Here is a 27,543-nt window from a genome sequence, read left to right as displayed (position 1 = left end):
CCCTCAGGGTTTTGTTAAGTGACAGTTGTGTTTTTGTAGGACTGTAGAATTCTTTAAATTCTACCAACCATGCATACTCATTACAATGCAGATATAATGAAGCATAGGACATTTGGGTAGTAGGGGCAGTTAGGCCTGTGGATCTACCTAGTAACAGCAGACCTAACATCCCCTGCCCTTGTAGTATCTGTCTCCCCTCCTCTATGTAACTCCCCGTGTTTTAAGCACAGGAATTTTTCTGCTGAGCATGTGGCAACATTTAGGGCATAGTACTGATCCATAGACACAGTAATGCTGTGCTAATTCACTTTCAAATTAATCAGTTTGCACCGATGAAGTCTGCCTCTTGCCCTTGCAGGAGCTGCTAAAGGTACCACCACTCCCTGCCCTGCTGATTTCTGGGCTGAGGCACGCATGGTTGTAGGGGAGACATATAATTAAAAGTCTTGCTTCTATTTCTTCACTGGCAAGAAATCCACCCTCTAGTGATTAACAGCAGAATGAAAGTTAGCCAGCCCACATCTGCAGTGTAAATACCAGTTCAACTGTCGCTGATACACTGAGATTTAAGATGATAGCTTTTGGATGAGTGAATGGCCAGGTTCTGGATTATTACAGTGCCTTAACTTGTCCAGTTTTACTGGACGTAAGCACTGGGACTTGGCATCCACGTAATGCAGGGTAAACCATTTTTTAAAACATGGCTTGCCTGGATGCACTATCTGTAGATATGAGCAGGAAGAAAAGCTTTGACAGTAGTGTGATCTGTCAGCAATAGTTTGGTTTTGCCCTTCATACTTTGTGGTTACATTTTTCATTTGAATTTTCATCTACAGGCTCATTTACCTGATGTGAAAGTTCACGCCTACTTTGCTCCAGTCACCCCTCCTCCTTCTGTAGGAGGTAGTCGACAGCGACTCTGCAGGTGCTGTATTATTCTTTGACAGTAGGAGCATCAGCAAAGGAAAATTGTGGAAACAAAATCAGACTGCAAATGGCTTGCAGAGTGTCAGTTTCTTAACTGCCGTAGGAGTGATGTTGCCGTCATCCAATTTTGTGCTGGTACTGACTCAAAGGTGTTTTCACAGGTAAAAAGTCTTAATGTTACATGCGGATGTGGAGTAACTGATGCTCTCTCTTTTTTTTTTTTTAATTACATCTACTCCACCATCCCTGCTGTTGATAGGACAATCCGAGTACCATTTGCTAATGTAGAGTGGGGTATTGCAGAGTTGTAGATACTCAGTGAAAGCCCCAACCCTGTACGCCTCACTAAACTGGAATATTAGTTCCTATTTGTAAGCATAATTCAGGGTCTCAATCCAGCATGAGAGTCCAAACTGCTGTTGTACAATACACACAACCAATTACATCATCAGGTTTAAGGACAAATCAGCTTTAGCAGAAGTTGACCAAAAAAGGGAAAGTAATCATGAAAAATAGCTTCCTATTTTGCTACAGTTTTTAATTTCTACAAAAACTGCCCACCATGTTAAGAGGTAGTAAACCTCCAGAAAACTATTTAATTTAATTTAAACTTTGTTTTATACGAAAGAGCACTCCTCAAATTGTTGAATATTTCTCTAAAGAGTCTTAAGTGTTACCAAGTAGGTTAGGCTAAGAAAGGTATGGCAGTTTGTGCCCTGTTCACAGGTCTTTTTATATGCTCTAGCTGAGTAGGTAGAGCTGTTTACACTAATAGTGGCTGAAAGAATATTTGTGTATGGTACTTATACTTCCCGCATTGCATCTCCCCATTTAATATATTTAGTCCTAAACAGCAGCTTTGGGGGGGTATTACTGCCTTTTTTACAGAGTTAACTTAATTTGCCCTAGGTCATATCCTAAATCTGTGACAAAGCAAGGAACTGAATGCTAGGCTCCTGCATCCCAGGCCTGTACCCTAACCAATGAGCTGAGTGGTTATCAACCTGTGGTCTATGGACCCCCTTTGGGGGCCATAGACTATTCAGATTTCCAAAGGGGTCTGCAACTGAAAAAAGATTGAAAATCACTGGGTTAAGTAATTTAATGTAGTTGACATGGCTGAGCAGATTGAGAGCCCAAACAAGCAGTGGTTTTTGTTTCCTTAAAGAAGGAAAGTTTTGAAGCCAGACTTTTCAGAAACAGAGAGAGTTCAACATGACAATTACATTAATACCTTTAACCTTTTTTTTTAATCTGGTAGGGTGACATCAAGGCCTCATTGACATCAGTAGGCCAGAATTTCAGCTGTAGATTTAAGCCTTCTACAAAGGAGAGTGAAATCTGAATGTAAAACTACAAGACTAAGGGGGAAGCTACATTTTTAGTGTGCACGGCATTTCTCTGTATACTCACTTAGGCACCCAAGCTCAACATTAGCCCCTGAAAGGAAAATATCTTGGGCTTAAAAAAGACTGGTCAACTGATATAGTGTTTAAGTCCTGAAAATGATGTAATGTAATTTGACAAAAACTAATAGACATTCCCCCCCTTAATGGTAAGGCAATATTTCCAGTATGTGTAGCCTAAGTTATTGGCAAAACATAGCTGAATGCAGTATGTACGTTTACACCTCACCCTTAAAACTGATCTTAATCTGGAATGTTTAGAACTATGTTTTAAAACGTTTATGTGAAAATTTAAGGCAGCTTTTGACAGCTGCACTTCTGTTGTATGCAGATCTGTGAACTTAAGATACTGACACAGCTGAAAATCTATATGAATATGGTATAAAGACCTAGTATTAAACTTTGGGGGGTTCAGCTTTGCAGCAACAGCAAAAATTCCTGGATTAGTTTTCATATTATGTATATACTTGTATTATCAAGATTCTCATTTATGGAATTTTCTTAGCAGAACATTGGGGGAAGACCAAAATTAAATGTGAACTCAGTGCAACTTGTCAGAATGAGTAGTTGTGTGTTGCCTTAGGTTTGGCTCATTTTTATGGATCTTATTGTGAGGGCATTAAAGTTGTACAAAAACCAAAATTTAACATATGCTTACACTAAGAAAAATGATATAGGAAACAAATAAATGATCAGCTGATAATTTACTTGAACTTCTGTTTCACTGAAAGCCATTAATATTTTACTCTTTTTAAAAAAAAGAGTGTGATTTTGGTTAAGCTGAAATTAATGAGTTCTTTCAATTTGTTTTCTAAAATATTGCTGGGGAGCTGAATTATCTGCTCTGAAGTGCATTGCTCCTACTAACAATGTTAATTCTATCTTAGCAGAAAAATAAGCACATTTACAAAATTATTGAAAAACATTTATTATACTTAAATTGAAATGTGTACATCTTAAAATAAAAGCAATTTGCTGGTGCCATAATTTAATTCCAATTTCAAGTGAGCTGGACAAACTACTATACACTTCCTTTAAATTTAGTTGGATACTTTCCAATCAAGGATTTTTCCACTCTTATAAAACATTTGGGATTTGAAAATGGTGCTGAGGTGAAATGACAACTGTCAGTTCAATAAACTACCAGTACCCAAAGATGAACAATTTATAGGCAGAAGAAACTTGAACTTAAGTCCACAAAATTCCATTTTATCAGTGTAGAAAAACATTTAAATTTGCAGAATTACTACAGCTTTAAAAAGGCTTTCTTGGTAAGCACTTAACCCAGCTAAAGAAGGAATTAAATAATATCAAAGTAGCATTTTGCATGCTGTAGTAGTTTTTGTTCTCTATAAATGATTTTGCACTACAGCATTCAAAACTTTCAAATTGATTTAAAGGGAGGGGGGATACTGTGAGTAAAAGGGGGATTTTTCTGCCTTTGAAAAATCTTCCCCAAAGTACCAAAATAATAATACATACTCATAAGTGGACATTAATATTAAATGTTTGAATAGCAGTGCCATACGTTTGACAATTTCAAGGAAAAACTCAATTTTGAAAAGCACATTGCCTATTTCAAAAATAATTATTTGGTCATATGGAAGAGGCACTGTAAGAAAAAAATTTACAGTATCAATCTGAGAATAAAGAAATCACAGAAAAGGTCAAGATACCTGCCCATAAAGAGTGATTATAGCAAGACATACCTGCTACTAAAGAGATTAAGTGGAGTATATTTAGTGTTTCTTGAGCAATGTAATTGACAGTACTTAAAGCTGTGTTGTAGCCCCTTGGTGCCAGTGGGTCACATTTCCCCCCCAAAAACCAACCCCCCCCCCATCATTACTGGCAATTTGTTGTTTTTAAATCCACCATTTTAAAAAGCAAAACAAAAAAAACAAAAAAAACAACCACCCTGCAGCAATGCTTCTTAGAGAAACTGGAAACTAAAAATTAAGGATGCATAGGCAATTATGTTTCCATTAAATTTGTTAAAAGCAAAACAATTACTTCGTACCCCACAGGATTTATGTTAATCCTTTCAACAAGGTACTGTCAATAATGCAGTTTGCTGCATGCATATATTGCATCTGGCTAGGACTTATTAAAATCCTATTCTGGCATTTACATTTCTTACATACACAATTTACACAGGGAAGCTGTTTTGACAATTTCCCTCTCAAAGACCCAACAACCTGATCACTATCATCTTAACTACTCATCTCCACACAGATTACTATGTGCTCTGCTAACATCAAAAAATAAAATCAGCAAGATACAAGCAAGTAATAGACAAACTGGCACAGAAAGGTAAATGCCCCAGAATAAGTTTACATTCATCTCCAAACTGGACACAGTATAATAGGAAAGCAATACTGCTTCTAGAAACTGTATCTACTGGCCATAATTTGCCTTATTTCGGTAAAGGGCAAGCACCTTTGCTTATATTGTCTTCCATGCCTGTACATAGGCTGTCATGGCATTATACCTCTTATGAGGACACTTAGCTATGGCAGTGATAAGAAAGTTCACCTATCAAACAGCTCATTAGAAAGGTCTTGTGTTTTCAATATGAAACATTTTATATGGTGAAGTCCAATCCTAAGAGTTTTTGGATGTTCTTCATCGTCATTAAGCATAACTTCATTCTGCATTGGAATATCAGTCCAGTATATATCCTCTCTCTCTCTCTCTCTATATATATATATATGACATCATTTCAGAATTATATGGAAACCTTCACCATTTTCAGCTGCAGAGAAGAAAAAGCACAGGTTTAGATGAAAGAATGGCATACCTTTACCCAAGACCCCAGATACTAACCAGTGTATTAAAACAGTCTAAAATTCATGTAAGTTATTGACACTCATATTGAAAAGCAAACTTCTAACTACTAATTTGATACTGTGTTATCGTATGACCAGACCATTTTGGGAATAAAAACAGCAAACTTTCCCAGCAGAACACATTCTGCACCACTTTCCAACAATATTGACACACTAATAACTTAAGCTCAAATTATCTTGAATGTAATTTTAAATATCTAGACACTTGCTTTGCTACTTTTATTTCTACAACTTTTGTTCCCATTTCAATGCACGCAGTCCTCCTTCTTTCCTGTTTTTGATCTCTCTCATTAGTTCTGGGTTAGTTATCCTAAAATAAAGCAGGTAAATTAGCAAAACAAGTGTGTGAATATATAGAATAGGAAGAAGCCCATTTGCCCTGTAGCCCAGAACATCAGGATGCAGATAAAGCAGTGGGCCTGTTGAAACAAATGCAGTAGATAGTTACTGAACTTCTGAAAAATATTTTTCAAAACAATGTTAATATCCGTAGAAGAGCGCAGATTCACTAGGAGTAGAAATTAGTGACTGAATATATTTACAGACACAACACCACAAAATTTTGGGGGAAAAGCTGGATTTATGACAGATACCTGCTGCTATTTTTTATTTTTAGCCAGAAGATCTGAATGTAAGAGAGATCTGATTAATGACAAGCCACAGACACAAACCTCCTGGTATGATGTTAAGAGACCCCCTACAAATAAATTTTAACACCTTGTAGATATAAAAGTGATGAATCCAAGGCATTTGGATGTGTTATGTATTAGCTGTAAGACATGGTATATAGTGCGCAAATATGGAAGGAATAGGGGCTGGAAAACACATCTGAGGCATGTAAGCAACACCAGGAAGTGTGAGGAGACCAGACTAGGGATAGTGATGAAGCAAGCTGGAAAGCAGGAAGAAGTATGCATGTAATGCCAGCCTAAGCATGTGCAGCCACTAAATGGTTTTTTTTTTTTTTTTTTTAGTTTTATACAAATGTGAATTGGGACAGCCAGCTAGAGTAGCATATACACCAAGATCACAAGAGGGATTTGTAGCAACCCTACCTAAAATAATGCTCCATCTGTTGGCTCTCTAACCTTTGTAAATTTGTCCTGCATCAGGCTGCAACCTTCAATTTTTATTACCCACTGTGGCATATTTCTATCTTTGAAACTTTAAAATATATCCCTATATAACTTAAAGTACTGTTGGAGTATCTCGAACACTAGTGAGCACTGATACAACAGTGCTTTAGAATCACACTTAAATCCTGTGAACTGTTAGTTTTAAAGTGACATTTGGGGATTAGATTTGGATCAGGTTACTTCACTCAAATTTTCAAGACAGCTGTACTGGCATGAATTTATATCTAATAAGTAACAATCTCTAGATGAAGGTTTATCTAAAAGAAAAAGCATTAGACCTTTCATATTATAAAATCTCTTAATTTGGAGTTGAAAGCAATAGTTTCCACCTCTTTCCCTCAAGTTACTTTACTTGGCTGCACTGTTACTTGTCTGTAGAAACAACACTGCTGGCATGTCTATGAGCAAAACTCTGCCTCTTAGTTAAAATCTAGAAGCTATTTAGACCAGTTATCTCCATTATTACAAACAATAATATACCTTTTATTGCAGTGACTAAGAAGCAACTCTCATCTTGAAAGTTCTGAACCATCTAGAAAGAAAAAGGAGATATTAAAATCCCAATTTTGTACCATCTAGGACAGGAGTGGGCAAACTTTTTGGCCTGAAGGCCATATATGGGTGGGGAAATTCTATGAATGTAGGGCTGGGGCAGGGAGGGAGTACAGTGTGCAGGAATGGGCTCAGGCCATGGGGTTGGGGTGCAGGAGGGGTGCAGCAGGGGGCTTAGTGCAGGGGGTTCGGGCGCTTACCTGGAGCAGCTCCAGGGTGGCAGCGGTGTGCAGCAGGGCTAAGGCAGGCTCCCTGCCTGCCCTGGCCCTGCGCTGCTCCCAGAAGCTGCCCACACCACATCCCTGCCACCTCGCAGGAGGAGGGGCAGGGTGGAGACCGAGGGCTCCACCCACTACCATTGCCTGCAGGTACCTCCCCCGAAGCTCTCATTGGCCGCAGTTCCCCCTTCCCGGCCAATGGGAGCTGCCAGGGGCTGTGCCTACAGGCAAGAGCAACACACAATGCCCTCTGCCCCCCCAGGGGCTGCAGGGACATGGTGCCGGCCCTTCTGGGAGCAGTGTAGAGCCCGCGGTGCCACAGGGATGGCAATCCCACCAGGGCATCCAAAGCCCTGATAGGCCGCATCCAGCCTGCAGGCCATAGTTTGCCCACCTCTGATCTAGGAGGCCAGCAAGCCAGTTAAGCAATTTGAATGCCAAAGTGATCCATAAATATTTCTAAACAGGCACTCTATGCAACTATTTTCATAATATTTTTCTCAGTATATGTAGTTATAGACAAAACATACTAGTACAACGTACTAGATTTCCCCAAAAGGAGCTACTAAAATGTCTAAGTACAAGCATAATTTATTGATATTTCATTTACAACATCACTACTTAAAGGGCTCCAGCATTATGTGGCTAGGATCTTTGTCTGCATGAACTGCTTAAGTAATTTGCAGCTAACAATAAACCTTGCTACTTGCATACTATGTTTCTTCAATACGTATCTAGACAAGACGACAAATTGCATCTCATAATTAACTGCCTACATAGTAAATCTCATTCCCATAATCTTTCAGTTCTTAAATTACTAATTGTGAGGAAGAGATAAATTACACAAACCAAAGTGTCAGTTAACTCTTCAATTTTTTTTTTTTTTTTTTTTTTTTTACTGTTGCAAGGTAAAGACTTCATATTATTACAATTGATGTACATGCAACATCATGAAAATATTAATGTTCAAATATTATATACTACTGGGACCTTCTCTCAGATCCCTTGTGCCCTAGTCATTACTATACTGCCAGTAATGAATTCTGTACTAGGATAACCACTCACACCATAATCTGGTTAAGCCACATTCTACTCTGAGTTTTATGGAATGTCTTTTTGACCTTTGGGAATGAAGAAAGGAGAACTTCAATCTTTCGTTCCAGTCACACTGTTGCTATGAAAAACACAAGGTCTAAGTATCAGAAGACATTAAGGGTGTGCTACATACTCTGCAAGAGAAAAAAGCAGTGCTGCTCAGAGAAACCTGCCTAAAGAAAGTGTGGATACAAATGTGTTTTAAAATAAACCACAACTCTTAAAACTTACCAACTTTTAATTTGTAAACTTGTCAGTTTTGAAATAACAATTTATTTTAAGAAACAAATGAAACAATGGAAAAGTTTTTAAAAACAAAAAAATTTCGTTACCTGATCACTAACGAGGATGTGGATACCAGTAGGACCCTGTCTGTAAACCTGATTAATCTGATGCAAAGGAATATTAAACACCAAAGCAAGCTTGCGAGTGACTTCTGAGGCTGCCATTTCTTCTAAGTAGATTGCATGATAAACTAGAAGAAAAAAGCTTTTTACTTTTAATAAGAATTATACTGTCATTGATAATCATTTAGGTGAAAACACATTCCTGTAGGGTTGTAAAATTTACATCCCCCCACTTTAAAGTTCACCTTTTTTGGGTTGGTTTTAAACTGTTCTTGGTCTGCAATGCCTTCTTAGAAACTTGAATACCTTTTTCTACAGTGCTGTCCTTTGTTTGGCAAACACTGATTCTTCCCATTCTCTAGTTCATTCATGTGCACAAACAACCATGACTTTTCCTTTAATCTCGTCAGAGTGATCAATTTTCAGCACAGTTCTATGAATAGGGCTAGTTTGCGTTTGTTTTGATACTGAAACAACCTTCAAAGCATCCGTAGGACAAATTTTACAGTATCATGTATAAAATTACCTTTAAAAAATCCATTTTAGTTCTGCTACAAAAATTACTGGAAAACTTTTAAACCATCACATTATCTACCATATTCTATTTTTAAGGCAGATAATAAATTTGGCCTGAGCTATAAGACTGTAATCACTTTGCTTCATGAGTTTTCTTGCAAAGAAAGCTCTCTACGGAGTCCACCCAGATGATTTCCCTCTTAATCTCCCCCTTCAATTTTATATAACTTGATATGGTAAAAGTGAGGGTGTACAGCAAAATAAACCATGGTCAAAGTTTCTTATTTTCCAAACAGCAGCATGGCTGTGGGCAGTTTAATGCTTGGTTTTGAATGTTACAGATTTATACAATTGTGGGTTCCCAGAGATGAAAATTAAAAAAAAAAACTTTATTCCAATGTCACTGAACAACTGATATCAATCTTTGGTCAGATTTGTTGTACATGTTGCTGGGAATGCTCTAATAAATGAAAAGAGGCAGAAGTGTCTAGCAGTTACATATTTGGATATGCCTTCCCCCCCTCCTTTTTTCACAGCAATTTTGAACCTTGGATGTGTTAGCCATTATCAAATTTAATGAGAAACTACACTTATCCAAGAGGAAGTTCTAGCTTATTTAACATAGGACATACAGTAGAACCTCAAAGTTACAAACACCTCGGGAACGGAGGTTGTTTGTAACTCTAAACAAAATGTTGTGGTGGTTCTTTCAAAAGTTTCACAACTGAACAGTGACTTCATACAGCTTTGAAACTTTACTATGCAGAAAAAATGCTGCTTTCCCTTTATTTTTTTAGTAATTTATGTTTAACACAGTACTGTACTCGCTGCTTTTTTGGGTGTGGGTGGTGTCTGCTGCTGCCTGATAGCGTACTTCTGGTTCCAAATGAGATGTGGTTGATTAGGTAGTTCGTAACTCTGAGGTTCTACTGTACTCCATACAGATACTGCCTCTCTCTGTCCCAGTTTCCTGACTGGGAAACGTTTAAGTGCTGGTATACGATCTTCAGTCAGTCATACCACCTCCTCCCCCCCCGCCCCCCCCAGCCTCACCCCCAATCAGATTTTCTGTGGAAAGTCTCCACTCTCTCCAAAAAGTTGATGTAAGTGAAAGAGAAGCGTAGCTTCAGGTAGTTCCAGTGACTAATAATAGAAGCAATGTGGATTTACTTGTTCTTTAATGTGATTGCTCTGTAATGTACTCAGTTACATTCTCAGTAGTGGTGGAAACAGAGCCGTTACCTGGCAGACAAACACTAGCAAGATCACATGCTTTAATATACTCCTCATCTATTTTTCCTTATCCAAAGCACACTAGTTTCATTTCAAGTATATAAAGTCCTATCAGTTTGAAATGGATATGAACATAAGTTCCTTCAATTACAGTTGTACATTCACCTAAAGTGAATTTCTTGACAGACCACCATGGATCATCTGAATGCTCATTAACTACATTATCCATGCAACAAAAACAAAACCTAAGATTTTTTTTTCAAGCCACTTAAAAGCCTAGTTTATATTGAATTTTCTGTTCTTGAAGGTGTGATGTGTACCACCATAGAAGCACATCTACTACTTCTGGCTTAAAGTCTTAGGAGTGCAGTCATCTCTGCAATGCTAAAACTGTGCATCACCATTAATCCACTTTCCTCTGCATATTCACTTTCTGGATACATTTTTATTGATGCTATGCACATGAGTAAAGCCACAATTCTAGCAGTTTATAAATTAGTCTAAACTATTATATTTCATTGAAAATCTATTCTCAGCTCCTCTTTTTCCTCTGCTCGTGTTTATTTCAAACCTTTCATTGCTTAGTAAGTTATAAAAAGAGCACTGTATGATCATACCATATATTGCACCATTGCTGTTATCACCATTGGCTGCATCTTGCTGTCTTTCCAGTTGTATGCTCCTCAGTGGCTCCTGGCAGACATAGATTGTTAAACGGGGCCTAACGGACCTGCAATTTACAAAGAATACATATAATTTTAAAAACAAACACTTGCCCAAAAACGGTATGAAGGATTTATATCCATCTTATTTCAGTTTCCTTGCATTAACAATGTATTTAAAATTTCGCTGCTTTACAAGTTATTTAAAAACAAACAAAAAACACCTCATACAAACTGTCACCAGTGGCTTAATCTAATGGTCTAGTCTCAGAACCATTGAGATGCCAGATGCTGGTAAATTTAATTTTAAAAATTAATTCAGCAATTTAAAATCAGACACAAGACTTGCTTACAATGGAATCCTGGAACACAGCTACTGAATAGCAATAATTACAGCTCTTATAAAGACAGTATGTTACTAAATATGTATTATCAGTTTCGTTTGTCATTAGAATTCTGTATTTGTTAATTATTTAGCAGCCATGACCTCAAAAAATTTAGGTTCTTTATAGCTCACCTAAATGAGAAGTTTTGTCTCTTGGCAACAAACCCATCCGTCTTCAAGAAATCAGTACTGCCCAACTGCATTGCTACCAGTCTTACAGTCTACCTTTGAACTCATCAGTGCCTGCATCATATCTGTAGCCTGCCCTGAAGGTGTACACAAAACAATCTTCTTTTGAGCACATTACTGCCAACTCCTGAGACAGCTAAACAGGCATATGCCAACCTAATTCTCAATTCATATCTCCCAAATCCCTATTCTAAGAAAGGCACATTACTGTGATTGGACAAAAACACTTAAATGTAAACTTGCCATTTTACCTGGATTTCAGTGCATTATATAGCCGAATACCATCGGCTGGACCACAAATTTGTACCAGGTCCTCTCTTGTCAGCTTTAATAAATCAGCACCTGGAGAAATTCAGAAGAGCAGGATTTAGCTAGTTTCTTTTAGGACAAGGAAGCTCAAAAGACTCCAATATTCATTAAAAACTAGTTACAAAATTGGCCCTTGAAAAACAATGCAACACTGAAAGATAAACATCAACAGTAAAGACTAAGATGATTTTGATAACACTGCAAAACACACAACAAATAATTACCTGATTTTCAGAGAAAGTAGCACCCCTAGCTCCAGCTTAATTCAGCACCCTTGAAAATCAGGTAATATGACTGCAAAACGTCACCGGTTTTAGTAAAAATGGTTTTAAAATACTAGACTGCTCTATAGATAAATCACAGTTTAACTGGCTTAAGAAAAGGTTAAGAGATTTACACCTGGGCTAATGTTTCAGTCAGATGCAAAATGGAGGAAAAAATACACCAGTAGAAGTATTGTTTTATCGCGGCCTGCTGATCCTTGTATTGTAGTATAGCTTTTGTGATACCATTTATTTTAGACTGTGTGCACTGAAAATGCTCTGGTTACATTGCTGTTCACTAGAAAGATTATGCATATCAGAAAATTTGGATGAAAAAGAAGTTCCTGTGACACCCACCACAGTCGCTAGATGTCCATATGTTAACTGTATCAAGAACCTCAGAGAGTAGGGCTTCAGCATATATTTACCAAATTCTGGCAACATGTAATGCTATATCACAAGATCAGCTGCTGTCTACTTTACCTCCAACCTTCTCTAATTTGAGTCAGTTACCAAAGAACAGTCTCACAAATGGTATCAAGAATCCACATTTACAGAGGAATAACTATTTCTACCATCTGCCAACCAATAAAAAGACCACAATATTAAGTGCAGTTCTACTCTGAAAAATGATTATGCAAAAATGACACCTTCCTAATAGACACAGCTGCATCCTAGGGTGTATTCAGAGTCAGATCATCTTACATGACAATTCCCCCCCCTCCCCATTTTTTAATCCTATTAGCCTTGCAGAGCCAACACAGCAGTAACATAACATGTTCAATTCCATTTCTTTCTTGTGCAACAGAATTGTGTATTGAATTCTGATTTTAAGGCCTAGGTCTCTCTGCAAATCTACTGAAGAAGAGGTTACACAAATGTCACTGAGGGCATAGTCTGAAAATTCAGCTCCAGCTTGGCAGAGGTACTTCAGGGTCTTGATGTGTAGTGGAGAAGATGGTGCAGAAAGGTCTACATTTATTAGACACTGGGGATTTTTTTTAGCCAAGGGAAGCTATAAGATGGAGCCACTCCTTCTGTAATCAAAATGGAACCAGACTGATGGCACAAAATAAATGAGGTTTTGACTGAGTTTTTAAACTAGGAGCTTGGGGGAAGAGGACAGGAGCCGAGCAGTACAGGGGCATCTTTCAAAGATATCAGTAATTATAAGGAATAGTACTATGTAGCCAATAAAGGGTAGCACAAAATGCAACTGATCTAGAAGAGGGACAGGAAAACCAGAGGAAACTTTTGAGAAATAATAATAGAATAATAATAAAAACAAAATGTCAAAAAACCCAAAAACCCACAACCACCTTACAAGTGTTTATGTACAAATGAGAAGCTAAAAAAGCAAAAGTAAGTCACCTAGAATTCCTCAGAACAAAAGACGATTCTGATATAATAGATATTAGAGATGTGGAATGACAAAAGTTAGTGGAATACTGTAATACCTGGCTATAAACTATGTAAGACAGACTAGGCCAATTAGGTAGAGTAGTAGTCTTGCATCTTAAGGATTCCATAGAGTCTAGTGAGATAATCATTCTAAGTGAGAGGACCACGCATTTGAATTTGTATTGATATGAATCCTAAGCTTTAAGAATGTAAATAAATTAGTACAGCTATGTTACTGGCCTCTGGATCAAGAAAGGAAACCTAATGCAGAATGTTGAGAGAACACAGAGGCAGCAAAACCTTAAAAAAAAAAATAAAGTGAGAGTTCAGCTATTCACATATAAACTAAATGGCACAATGGGGCAAAGTTTAGAGAAACACTTTCAACATTTTAAGCGATTGCTTATTTCTGGAACGCAAGAGGAGAGGCTATTCTCAACTTACTCTCAAACAACACACAAGAGTTAGTTTGAAAGTGTCATTAGCTGTGCTGCTAAGTAATAGAGTGATCACAATAGAATTAGAGTAAAAATTCTAGGGGGATGCAAGATACCAAAAAGTGACACACTGACAGTTTCAGAAAGACCGATTTTAATAGACTGAGAGTAGTCAAAAAGTCCCTAAAGGCAAAACTTAAAGAAAGTAAAATCCTTAGAAGTGGCATGCATACTAAAGAAAACAATAGACTCGGACGACCTGCATGCCGCTGAACAAAAAGGGAACCCAGGCAGTAAAGTGTAAAGCAGCATGGTGAAATGATAAGGTTCATGAAGTTACTTGAACCAAAACAGCTATCCTTCAAAATTTGGAAATTTGACACTAGTCAGACAGCAGCATAAATTATAGCAGGCAAGAAGAGCCAAAATGGATTTCAAAGAGCAAATAGCTAAATATGTAAAAACGAACAAAAAGTTTAGTACATCAGAAGCAGAAAGATTGCAAAAGAATCAGTGAGGTCTGCTAGATCACTACAGACTAAAGGGAATAAGAAGGCATATACGAGTCAGAGACCACCAGAGAAGAAAGGCATCCAGCAACAAGCCTGGGTTTATTTTTTCTCTGGAATAGAAGTTCGTGCATTTGGTATTGTCTTCTGTGAACAATGAGGGGTTCTTAATTGATGGAATATGAGATCTAAAACATACTTCAGCTAGCACTCATATCTGACCACTGCATGCCTCCATAAAATGTCTCCCAGGTTGAGGACGACCTCTGGGAGGTGTATAGACAATGGGATAATTCTGTAGTGATGGCACTGTTTCTAGAGCCTGATGGCTTCCTGGTAGAGAGGGGATTACCACATTCCTCCCTGTTTTTATATAGTGCATAGCAGACACGTCTGTGAGGATTGGTACCATGGAATTCCAAAGGAGGACAGGAACACTATGCAGGCTAGACTGATGGCCCTCAGCTTCAAGATGGTCAAATATAATCACAGATCCTGGACCCGTGTGTCTTGCACCTGCAGGTGGTTCATGAGGCCATCCCACCCTGTCCCTGGATTGTTTGTGATAAATGTCAGTCAGGGAGGGGACAGAGTCAGATCCTTTTTTGTATGTTCACTGGATCCAGCCACATCAGCTCTTGTAGGATGTGGGACAAGACTGTGACTTTTTTGTTCATGTAGTGTCCAGACAGGGCATACACAGACCTTAGGCACAGTTTTAAGGGCTGAAGATGAATTCTGGCAAGCAGCGTTACATATATACATGGCAACATATGGCCTAAGATCTCCAGACATGCACACACAATCATAGTTGGGTTTGACTACAGGTAGTTTACCATCAACTGGTGACACTGGACTCTGCTCTATGGCAGGTAGACTGACTAATAGGGAGTTGATCACAGCTCCTATAAACCCTCTCATCTGAGATGTTGTTGGGGATTATTTCTCATTACTCATGCGGAGTTCTAGTTGGGGGAACAGAGAGAAAACTTATCCAAGGCTGTTGCATTCTCCTGTTGGGATCTGCATCTGATCAGCCTGACATCCAAGTAAGGATAGACATGGATTCCCTCGCCTCAAATATGTTCCTACTACTGCCTTGCACTCTAGCTGCCACGAAGACACTGAAGGGCCATGGTGTCTGTATTTGCTGAGTCTCCTCAGGTCTAAGGTAAGAAGGGGAAGGTCTTCATCCTCTTTGGAATTAGGAAATACTGAGAGTAGAAGCCTCTTCCCTTGCATTCCTTTGGAACCTCCTCTATGGTTCCTAAAAGCAATGAGGCCACCTCTGATTGCATGAGAGGGGCAGAGAAGTGGTGGGTGGGGTCAAGAGTGGAATTAGATGGGGTAGCCATGGAAAGGATCTCTGACACCCATCTGTCCGATATAATGGCAGACCATGCCCAGTGGAACAGGGACGGTGGCTTTGGAAGGTAGTTTGACCTTCATTTGACCAGTTCTGATGCGGTTCCCAGCTGTGCAATCAAATTTTGCTGGCATGTCATGGGAGTTGTGTGCGTTGCTGAAGAGGAAGAAGGTTGGCGCCCCCCTCTGTCATACCGTGGTATTTTCTGTGCCTGGTATTCAGGATGCCTGTGCTGGTATGCAGGCATCCAAGGCCTCATCTGCAGGTGAGGACTGTATGGCTTGTGATATGGGGATGTATGGCTTGTGATATTCCCCAGGGAATTTAAGGTGGCCTTTGAGTCTTAATGAGTACAGAGCAGTCTGCTGGCTAAAGGGCTCTGTGCCCACTAAGGTTAAGTCTTCATTGTGACTTTTACCTCTCTCGGGATACCCAATACCTGGAGCCACAAAGTTCTGCACATCACTGTGGTTACCACAGATCTCACCACAGTGCTGGAGATGTTCATTGTGACTTGGTGTGTCGTCCAGGCTACCAGTTGACACAACCTCAACCCTTGATTATGTTTCTTACCACCTCTCTGGCATCTTGTGGAGCACTGGAAGAAGGGGTGGGGGTCACCTTGTACTACGTTAAGAAGTTATATTAGGCCAGTAAGACCTGGCAGTTGGCTGCATGCAATTGTAGAGAGAGGCAGAAAAGTGAGACTTTCTCCCAAAGAGGTCAAGCCTTTTCAAGTCCAGGTCTTGGATGGTACTCTTGCTCAACTTAGATTTTTCCTTTACCACGAACAGAACTAAGAAGCCTGGGTTGGGGTGAGTACAGAAATACTCAAACCTTGTTAAAGGTATTTGGTACCTCTTCTCAACCTGTTTCATGGTGGGCATTATTGTGGCTGGCACCTGCCACAGGGCCTGGTTGGGTCAAGCAGCCCCTTCTTTCTTGGGATGGTAATATTATCCAGGCCAAGAACTGATAAGATGTCATATAATTTGGTATTTCTCTTCTACCACTGCTGTCTCTATCTCCAGAGGGAGTGCCTAGAACGCTTTAAAGTCATCAGGCATTGGTACCAATGCCAAGGATACTGCCTTTTCAGGAAATGAAGCTAAGAGGTTCCGTAGGTGGCAATATGGGGTGCTGGTGTTGCTCTACCCTAGGATCTGGTTCCTCCCAATATTCCAGCATACATGGTCTAGCCAGAGATGCTGACTGGGAATGTGACCTCTTCCTCTATTACAGTGAAGACCGGTTCCCCAATGCCTGAGATGGTGGCATTACTGTTGATTCTTGGGCATTGACCAGTCCACTGCCAGTCTTGTGGTGGTGGCTGATCCCTGTAGGGGATTTTGGCAAGCCACTCCATGGTATTGACCTCCAATCTGAGGAGGGGGGTTCTCAGCTTGAAGATGGGGAGAATGTATGCTCAGGTTATAGTGAGGAGGAGACGACCTCCTCTACGAGCAACAACGACTTACATGGCACTCTCAGTACCACGGTCTGTACCAGTAGCAGCAGGTGCTTCGGCAAGTCTACCTTGGGCTCGTTCACCGTGGTTGGTGTTGATGCTGAGGGGGTAGGTCCTGGAGCCAGGGTCAGTGCTGGTGTGGTCTTGGGTGCCACAGGCTGCTCCATTTCCCTAGCCCTCAATGCAATGCAAGACCTGGTGGATTTCTCTGCAGAGGCTTTGCATTACCTGTCTTTATGGGAGGACACCAAAAGTTCTGTCTGGAGTCTCTACCACTATGGTTTAAGCAACCTGTTGGTGCTAGACTTTGACGCTGTAGTTGGTGGTCCCTGTTTTGATGCTGATATGTGCTTTGGTGCCATAGCAGCTGTGCCCTGTTTCTTTTGTGGTGCTGTTTTGTTCACACTGGTATCTTGTCTGCTGCAGAGGGTGCTGAATGAGCCTGGTTTGTCCTCTAGCAGGATTTGGTACTCGTCTCCTCAGGCCCTAAGACAGACCTTTATGGATTGTTCTGGAAAGTGGCATTTGAACCTTGTGTCTTATGACTTAACATAATCTAGCAAGAAACATCAGGCACATCGAACATCTTCTTGGTATGTGTGATTCTCCAAGGCAGAAGAGACACCTACTGCATTAAATCTTTTAGGGGGACTAGTCCAGCGCAGCATGAACAGGGCTTGAAGCCTGCAGGTTTCAAGTCTGTCATGTTAAGGAGCTCTTTAGAGGGCGGGTTGACCTCCATTAATCTCCAATATCCCAGCAGTTGAAGAGGAAGATAATCAAAGGAGTTCTGAAGAAGTTCACAAGATTTGAAGAAGGCTGAGCCACATCTATGGTCAGACATTCACCATGTTCCATTTTGCTGCCACGGGTGGTAAGAACGGACTGGCTATTCCATTCTTTATGCGCTCAGATGGGAGCATGGTGTGGCACAGGGTGTACATGAAGCCCCAACAGACACTGCTACTCAAGAAATTCCAGTCACATGCATGTCTACAGTGGGATCTACACTGACACATGCTCTAAGAACAAGGGAGATTTCAATAAAATGGAGAAGTAGCAAATTCAAAACCAATAAAAAAAAATACTTCTTCACACACCATATGAAACTAGAACTCACTGCTACATTGTGTTGTTGAAGCCAAAAATATTAACATTCAAAAAGTGATCAGCTATACATATGAAGAATAATAATATCCAGAGTTGTTTTAGTTAATGCTAACAAATTTTGGGAAGAGATTAAGCCTCATGCTTTAGGTCTTAAACCAATCTGTAACTACTAGGAATTAGGAAGAGACCTAACTGGGGAGAAGAAGGGCCTACATTATCTTGCACCTTCCTCTGAAGAACATGGTGCTGACCAATGTTAGAGACAGGACACTGAACTAGACAGACCACGGATCTAATCCAGTGTGTCAATTCATTTTCTTCCTAAATAAGGAGTGAATCATCATTTAATTGAGTCTGTGAACCATTATTACCAGTGGTAATGCAGAAGAAAGAACCCAGTTTCACTTTCAGTGTCAGGTTGAGTTTGTAGAGCTGGCAGTTAAAGGCAGTTTTTTCCCTGTAAACTGAATGTTTGGCCTAGAAATCAGAAAGACAGTAACTATTCAACCCCATTTTTACAGAGTAATTTTTCAGAGAAGACTCTCACTCAAAACTTGAGGGAAAACTCTAAATAGACATTAAAAAAAAATACCTGAGAAATTTGAAAAAAGCCTTGTATAGGTAGAGAACCTATGTTTGAGTAACCACTGCTGAGTTTCCTGGATTGTGGCTGAAGGATGAAGTTGCTGTGAGAAACAGGGTTGAAGATGACAATTTTGATGTTAATTTTTTTTTTAATAAAACAAATAAAATCAACTACTTTTTTACATTATTAAAAACAATTAAGTATCTAATTTCCTTTCATCAGAACACAGCAATAATGAAATCAGTATGAATCGCCTCCACTTCACCGATTATTCAGCAATTAGGTACAAGGTTTGCATTGTGTAATGAAGACCGAACAGGAAACTAGATACTCACATCTCCAGACCCTTGAGAAGTTCCATCTCCTTGATGATTTGGGGAGGAAGAATTGCTATGGTGGAGAGGTGGAACAAAAATAATGATATTACTGGATTTTTAAAAGTTAAGAGAATAAAACCATTCAAGCATTATTGATAAAAGTAACCTTCAATTTCCAAAATGATAAAAAAAATCCCTATTTTATGGCAGCAGCATGATTCCTAGGTTAAAGACCACTTAGGGAATAAACTGGTCTGGTGGAGATATGCTGTAAGAAAGAGGAATATCATCACTTAGACTGTGCAAATCACTTGGTTCCTAATCTAATCCCTGCTAGTCAACTGAAAAAGCAGCACCCATAATAAACTCACACATCCAACCATCTATCTTAAAAGGAAGAAATGAATAGTGGTCACAGGATTGAAGAGGTAAGAGAGGTGCTGTCCATCCTCTGATGCACAGGTCAGTCACAAAAAAGGTAGAGATGCCAGGATCAGCTTTCTGAACACCCTGAAAAAAATTAGTGGTTCTCCTGAATGTTGCATTAGTGACAGTAAATTACACCAATACTTTACATTTATATAGCACCTTTCAACCCAGTTGCTTGTATTTTATACATATGGCACCACTGCAGAGGCCTCTGACAAGGAGGGCATCAGTCAACCAGAGCAAAACATGAGATAGAATAGTAGGCTAACCTCTACTCTTACATAACATTCAGCTCAGATAGGTTCCGTTTTTAAAGTCTAATCTGAAAGACTGATATAGATACTGGCCTGGAGTTCTATTCTGAGGCTTAGACTTAAGGATGTGCCAACCATACCAAAATGTGAAACACATGTCTACAAGACAAATGAAATATTTAAAACCTGATATTTAGATTACTAAGCAATCCTTTCCAGCAGAGCCTATAGGTTTCAGAGCTAACGTGTGTACTTTTTAAAGCTTTTCTCTGCAGAAAACGCTTCTGTCAAACATTCTTCTTCCCCCCCCAACACCCCCATTAGGCCAGGTCTGAAGGGTAAAATCTGTAATCTGTCACTGTCATGGCGTCTCCTTCCCAAATACCATCATAAGCAAAGAGATGCATATTAAATGTTTTCTGTAAGTGCTTCAACTACAGCACCTACTACCAGTAAGCCACCACCCTTGAAGATAAAAAAGTAGAAAGACAAAAGAAAAACATGGAGAGAAAGACAACACTCTTGATCATAAATCTTCCCCTAGGTCCCTCATGTTTAGTTGTGCTATCTCACCTGACTCCCCTTGGTTTAAATGAAGGAAGTAAGATTGATTAACTACTTAGCAGCTATTCCTGGTATTTCACTTTGAATTTCTTAGATTAGATTTACTGTAATATCCCCCTTCTCTTACAGGAATAAGTTATAGTGGTACAAGCACTTTTATACCAATATTACTGTCCACACGAGAGGGGGTTGTACTGCTATAACTTCACTGATACAGTTTAAGTGGTCCGACTTTCATGTAGATAAGGCCTTAGCAAGTACTTTTCCTTTTAACTGGGATATTTACTATTAATTGTGCTAGGGTCAATAAATTAAAGTTTCCAGCAGTGGATACTGAGGAGGGAAAATATGATTCCTGGGGTTGGAGGAATAATTTTACAATTGAAAAAAATGCCAAAAGTATCAGAGTTCTGAAAAATGTTGGCCACAGTTTTACATTCCCCCCCCCGCCCCGCAGCTTAATTTTGGGGACTGGTAGTCAAGCTTTCATATTTATATATGATCTACATTCAGATTAAAGGAAAATGCTTTAAGCATAAGATTGATTTTTTTAAAAATACCTCAGATTAAACTACAGAAAAGAAACTTACCTGTCTGGGACACTGTAGGTACTATGTTGAGCAGAGGTAAAAGTTGGTGTTGGGGTAGGGCTGTTGTTTACAAATGCCGTAGGAGTATCAGGCCATGGTGAGCACTGATGATACAGAAAAGAATTAAACAATACATTTATCCTAAAACCTATGTCACTTTGGCATGTAGTCTTACACTCAAAAGCCCTAAATTCACTCTTGTAGAATTTTAACCTTAATTTTAATTAAGTTTCCTCCACCCCACTTGTTCCATGCATGTATCTGATCCTGACCAGGAATTTTAACTAAAACAAAGCTTTTTTTTTTTTCCTGTTCCATGAAGGAAATTCCTATTTATTAACAACTTGATTATTGCTTTCTAATGACACAATGAAGGTGGTGATGATGGAGCTGATGGAAGGACTGCAGAGATTATTCGGTTAATAAAAAAATTTTTTAAAAATGAACACATCTGAAATCCGCACAAAACAACCCCAGTAGGCTGCAAATGGCTACAGAAGGTTCAGGAATAGTGAGTATAAGCAAAGCGGAGAAACTAGATTTCAGAATGGCACTCAGTCAATAAGCTTAAAATGTGCCTACCCTGACAGTGCTTACATCAGCTGTTACTCTGAGATGTCTAGCAGTATTTCTTTTTCAGACTATCATTCTTTGGACTGAAATTTAGAAGTTATTTAGTATATGACTAAATCGATGCCCCCATGCAGTTTTGCTTTCTCTTAAGTTTCATGCTAAGCTGGGAGTTTCATTCATGAAGTAACTCATCACAAGCATTTACTGATAAACCCACTGTCAAGTTAGGTCAATTTTTTAAAAAAATCTACCAGCCAGGATAAAGGCCCTTTAAAATGACACTGGTTTTAGTGCTCCAAATGCTTTATCATAATCTATTAAAAATTAAATTAATTTTTAAAAAAGATTTAGGTTTTAATAAAGAAACGTGCAAGGACAAATGGATAAACTCTAAAACAAGCAGCCAAAGAAAGATTAAATGAACTGAAGGTCAAGACCATGCTAGACATGCCAACACAGGTTTCTGATACACTCTCCAAGATTGTCTGTTAACCCAAATATCAGCTAAAGTTTCTCTAAGGCAGTTTTTAAAGCTATTTGTTGAGAAGCAAGAGCTAAACAGTGAGTCCCAGAATTTAACAGGAGTCTACACTTCAAAATGGAAGATTCAGTGAACTTGAAATGCCTCATAGGTTTGAGTACTGAAAGGTCCTTTTATCGACTAGGAACCACAATAACATGAGAAAAATCTTATGCTGCCTGCACATTTTTTTTGACATGCTTATTAATGGTTTTGTACGAGAAGTCTGGCTTTCACTTGCCAGCAATGGGTACACCAAAAATCCTAAAACCGGTTAACGTTCCTAGAGACACTGGCTTGGGGCCTCAAAAGCTGGAAAACTTGGAAATCGCATATAAAGTGGACTCACTCTAGAGGTGGATTTGTGATCTTATCATTTTATTCATACAAAGAATGTCACATTGTTACCGTGTACAGATATAGCCAATGCTGGCATACTAGACTGCGACTTCACTCATACTAAACATGATCGTTCACTGTTACCCAGTACTCCCCCACCCATTCTGTCATATCTACCTGACACCTCTCATCATAAACTAAGACTCTAAGCTCTCAGGGACAAGGACTCCATTATATGCGTGTACAGTACCTAACACAATGGGGCTTTGATCTCTAATGGTGAGCTCTAGGTACGACCACAATACAAATAATAAAACTAACGAGCCATCTATTTCTCTAGCACTAAGAGGAAAGTTTAGAGGGTGGAAGGTTTCTGACATCCCTAAAACATCACACGGCCAGGATACTACCTCCTGCCTGTGCTCTAGTGAGGCAATTTTCTGTATATACTTACCACTGGGACATTGTCTTTTGAACGGTTTTGATTTTAATACAGCTTATAGTGAATTTCTTCAGTTAAAGCTGCCAAAGATTTTTTAATTTTAACTTTTTAGCATTTACACCAAATCAGAATAACTTCCAGAACTCCAGAGTCTCAGGTAACACTGCACAGTGGGCTTTTGACTAACTTTAAGGAGAAATAAAAAAACCACTCAGTTCAGTTGGGACAGTGGGGTAATTTCCTTTGAAGATTCTCAAATTCTCAACCTCCAAAGTCCAAGAGACTCCACTACAAATAAGACAAGAATTACATCTGTCTTACTCTTTGGCTGCTTTCCTGAAGAGTTATTGTTCAAAAAACCTGAATTTTCTGACACCATAATTTGTGATAAAATACTATGTGATAGGGCCCTACCAAATTCGTGGTCCATTTTGGTCAATTTCAGGGCCACAGGATTTTAAAAATCTAAAATTTCATGATTTCAGCTCTTTAAATCTGAAATTTCATAGTGCGGTAATTGTAGGGATCCTGACCCAAAAAGGAGTTAAGGAGGCAGGGTGGTGGTGGGGGGGGGGAGGGGTGTTGCAAAGTATTGTAGGGGGGATTGCAGTACTGCCACCCTTACTTCTGTGCTGCTGCTGGCGGCGGTGCTACCTTCAGAGCTGGGTCCTCAGTCAGCAGTTGCCACTCTCCAGCCACTCAGCTCTGAAGGCAGTAGCACAGAAGTAAAGATGATATGTATGGTATTACCACACTTACTTCTGCGCTGCTGCTGGCAGGGCGCTGCCTTTAGAGCTGGGCGCCCAGCCAACAGCCACTGCTCTCCAGCTACCCAGCTCTGAAGGCAGTGCACAAGGGTGGCAATGCCATGACCCCCCCTAAAATAACCTTGTAACCCTGCTGCAACTTGCTTTTGGGTCAGGACCCCCAATCTGAGAAATGCTGGCCTCCCCTGTGAAATCTGTATAGTATAGGGTAAAAGCGCACAAAACACCAGATTTCACGGTCCGTGACACATTTTTCGCAGCTGTGAATTTGGTAGGGCACTAGTGATAATGCTTACTCAGTCTTTTTCCAGTACTCTGAACATAGTTACAACATATTTGTTTTGCTTAAATTTTCAAGGTTCCCCCCACAAAATGAGGAATATTTAGTCAAGTGATTAAAAAAAATTAATCGCTTGATTAATCGCACTGTTAAACAATAAAATAACATTTATTTAAATATTTTTGGATGTTTTCTACATTTTCAAATATATTGATTTCTATTACACAGAATACAAAGTGTACAGTGCTCACTTTATATTATTTTATTAGATATTTGCATTGTAAAAATGAAAAGAAATAGCATTTTTCAATTCACCACATACAAGTACTGTAGTGCAATCTCTATCGTGAAAGCACAACTTACAAATGTAGATTTTTTTTATGTTACATAATTGCACTCAAAAACAAAACAATGTAAAACTTTAGAACCTGCAAGTCCACTCAGTCCGATTTCTTGCTCAGCCAATCGCTTAGAGAAACAAGTTTGTTTACATTTACGGAAGATACTGCTGACTGCTTCTTATTGACAATGTCACCTGAAAGTAAGAACAGGCGTTCGCGTGGCTCTTTTGTAGCCAGCGTTGCAAGGACAGTGCCAGATATGCTAAACATTCATATGCCCCTTCATGCTTCGGCCACCATTCCAGAGGACATGCTTCCATACTGATGATGTTCCTTAAAAAAAAAAAAAGTGTTACTTAAATTTGTGACTGAATTCCTTGGGGGACAATTGTATGCCTCCTGTTCTGTTTTACTCACATTCTGCCACATTATAGTTGTCTGAGATGATGACCAAGCATATGTTTGCTTTAAGAACACTTTCACAGCAGATTTGACAAAATGCAAAGAAGGTACCAATATGAGATTTCTAAGGATAGATCCAGCACTCGACCCAAGGTTTCAGAATCTGAAGTGCCTTCCAAAATCTGAGCAGGACGAGGTGTGGAGCATGCTTTCAGAAGTCTGAAAAGAGCAACACTCAGATACAGAAACTACAGAACCCGAACCATCGAAAAAGAAAAATCAACCTTCTGCTGGTGACATTTGACTCAGATGATGAAAATGAACATGCATTGGTCTGCTCTGTTTTGGATCGTTATTGAACAAAACCCGTCATCAGCATGGACATATGTTTTCTGGAATGGTGGTTGTAGCAGGAAGGGACATGAATCTTTAGTGCATCTGGCATATAAATATCTTGTGACGCCGGCTACAACTGCGCCATGCTGTTCTCACTTTCAAGTGACATTGTAAACAAGAAGTGGGCAGCATTATCTCCTGCAAATTGTAACCAAACTTGTTTGTCTGAGCGATTTGCTGATGTAGGACTGAGTGGACTTGTAGGCTCTGAAGTCTTACATTGTTATTTTTTGTACATAATTCTTCATTTGTAAGTTCAACTTTCATGATAAAGAGATTGCATTAGTACTTGTATTAGGTGAATTGAAATATACTATTGTTTATCATTTTTACAGTGCAAATATTTGTAATAAAAAATATGAAGTGAGCATTGTATACTTTGCATTCTGTTCTAATAGAAATCAATATATCTGAAAATGTAGAAAAACGTCCCAAAATATTAAATTTCAATTAGTATTCTATTGTTTAACAGTGCGATTCATCAAGATTAATTTTTTTGAGTTAATTGCATGAGTTAACTGTGATTGACAGCCCTAATAGTTACACAATATGCACATTAAGAGTTGTATGCTGCTCTCACTGTAGCACTTTACATTAAGCCATGCTGCAATTACTGTTCATAATATATTAAGATGATCAAGAAAATGAATATATGAGACAGCCAGTCAGAGGCAAAACAAGGATATTTGTGTCCACCACTGCACAGTAAAGTGGTTGCTACTTATTAAACATCTTCTGTTTGATATCAAAATAGTAAAACAAATGATATCCCTAATTTCAACCAATTAAACATTCTCAACCTTTCAATGGCCTAATATTTATTCACCCTTACTTTCTCTTAAGCCACTGACTTCAGACTATAGAGTCTCACATGAACTTCATTTCTCTTTAAAAAGCCTTGTTTATAGAAAGTTTTTTTTGTATCAGAATGGATTAATATTACATGACAACAGCAAGATAGAGGTCAGCATTTTTATATACAACTGTGTTGTCTTGCAGAAGAACCAGAAATATTTTCCAACAAGCCAGAGTTGCTTTAATCATATCTGCAATAACTAAAAATGTTGTCCATGGAACAATCCTTCATTATTCCATTTTGTAATATCCCAGGGTGGATAAAAATCAATTATTAAAAAAAAAATCGGATTTTTTGGATAAAATAGTTTTTTCCCCCAAAAAGCATCTAAAGATAGTTAAAACTAAGATACATTATAGCTCAAAGATATCTCATCATGGTATAGGGATTATAAATTCTAATTCTATAGTATGAGATATATTCATGTAATGTTGAAGAAAAGTTTTGTAAATGAGTTCCGATAGTTCATGGATTAGGAACCCAATCTTATTGGGTCTGTATAGATTATTTAGGGTAATCTTTCTATCTACCCAATGGGACTCAGTGCTCAGTCTGGAAGATACCATCAGAGATGCTTAGTTTTGCAGTTTTCAAACTGTGGATTTGTGTCTCCAGAGACAACACGCTTGTTAACAGCAAAAAATGTTTTTAAATAAATAAATAACTAGAGGTGAGAAATAACAGACCTCAACCCTATTGTCCCTCTGCAAATTTGTGTACACAGAGTCAATCCCTTACCTCTCCCTAAAAGTGCAAAGTTTCAAAAAGTTCAATGAATAGAAGATTATTGGGGCGAAAGAGATCTGGACAATGAGAAGTCTGGAGAGAAATGTGAGGACGGAGGGACAGGCAGTAAAAACAAAAGTGAAACTGTTTGAGCAGCATATACCAGAAGTCTTGAGGTCTTTCCGAGTATAGCCTTCATTGGATTTGAGATCCAGAAGGGAAAACCTATAATGGTAGCCTGCCGTAAAAGAGACCCAGTTTGGGAATATTTTAATGAAGTTCCTCTACCTGTGGATGAGACAGGCATGCATGCAAAATGCAAACAGTGCAACAAAGAAATGCAAGGCCTGGTTGCCCGAATGAAACAACATCATGAGAAGTGTTCCTTCTCAGGAGGAAGCTGTGTTGAAGATGATGAAAGGAACATGTCTGAACATGCAGGATCTTCAGGTTGGTAAACTTTTATTTCATACTTCTTTCCTAAGGACTGGCTGTCTTCCTTCTGGACTATTCTTGAATTCTCATGTTTGTGCAAAATATATAGTTGTTACTCTACAGTACAGTTAGATGCAGTTGTGATAAAAAATAAAAAGCGGACATTGTAAAAGGAAGATCTGCCTATCTCACCTTTAAAGTAGTACTGAGTGTCAGTGCAATGAGTAATACTAAATGAGCAGTATGGGAATAATAATTAAATAACTGCATTGACTTATTTTGTTTAGGAGAATCTATCCTCAACATACAGGATTCTGAAGACTATCCACCTTCACGATCACCACCATT

The 27,543-nt window shown here is 38.9% G+C and overlaps 2 protein-coding genes across 10 annotated transcripts in view; one reads left to right on the top strand and one right to left on the bottom strand.

Moving 5' to 3' along the window:
- FBXL2 (F-box and leucine rich repeat protein 2) overlaps positions 1-3,252 on the top strand; it is a 123,908-nt gene extending 120,656 nt beyond the window's left edge. For 3 of the 4 annotated variants that reach the window (XM_077811105.1, XM_077811106.1, XM_077811104.1), the window contains one exon: positions 837-3,252. In XM_077811105.1, the coding sequence (XP_077667231.1) occupies positions 837-944 (108 nt within the window). In that variant the 3' untranslated portion in view covers positions 945-3,252. The remainder of the gene's footprint in view (positions 1-836) is intronic. The other variant, XR_013345301.1, reaches the window with a different exon arrangement.
- The window catches only part of UBP1 (upstream binding protein 1), a 60,495-nt gene continuing 36,197 nt past the window's right edge, over positions 3,246-27,543 (bottom strand). For 2 of the 6 annotated variants that reach the window (XM_077811101.1, XM_077811103.1), the window contains 8 exons: positions 21,119-21,222; positions 19,300-19,354; positions 18,971-19,064; positions 11,767-11,857; positions 10,897-11,009; positions 8,516-8,658; positions 6,799-6,850; positions 3,246-5,088 (listed from right to left, as the gene is read on the bottom strand). In XM_077811101.1, coding sequence (XP_077667227.1) covers positions 5,051-5,088; positions 6,799-6,850; positions 8,516-8,658; positions 10,897-11,009; positions 11,767-11,857; positions 18,971-19,064; positions 19,300-19,354; positions 21,119-21,222 — 690 coding nt within the window. In that variant the 3' untranslated portion in view covers positions 3,246-5,050. Of the gene's footprint in view, positions 6,851-8,209; positions 8,318-8,515; positions 8,659-10,896; positions 11,010-11,458; positions 11,593-11,766; positions 11,858-18,970; positions 19,065-19,299; positions 19,355-21,118; positions 21,223-27,543 lie in introns of those variants that run through there. The other 4 variants (XM_077811100.1, XM_077811102.1, XR_013345298.1 and 1 more) reach the window with 3 other exon arrangements.

Source organism: Eretmochelys imbricata, chromosome 2 (genome assembly GCF_965152235.1).
Source record: "Eretmochelys imbricata isolate rEreImb1 chromosome 2, rEreImb1.hap1, whole genome shotgun sequence".
Lineage (NCBI taxonomy): Eukaryota > Metazoa > Chordata > Testudines > Cheloniidae > Eretmochelys > Eretmochelys imbricata.
The sequence above is the reverse complement of the archived record's forward strand: the minus strand, read 5'-3'. Positions and strand labels throughout refer to the sequence as shown.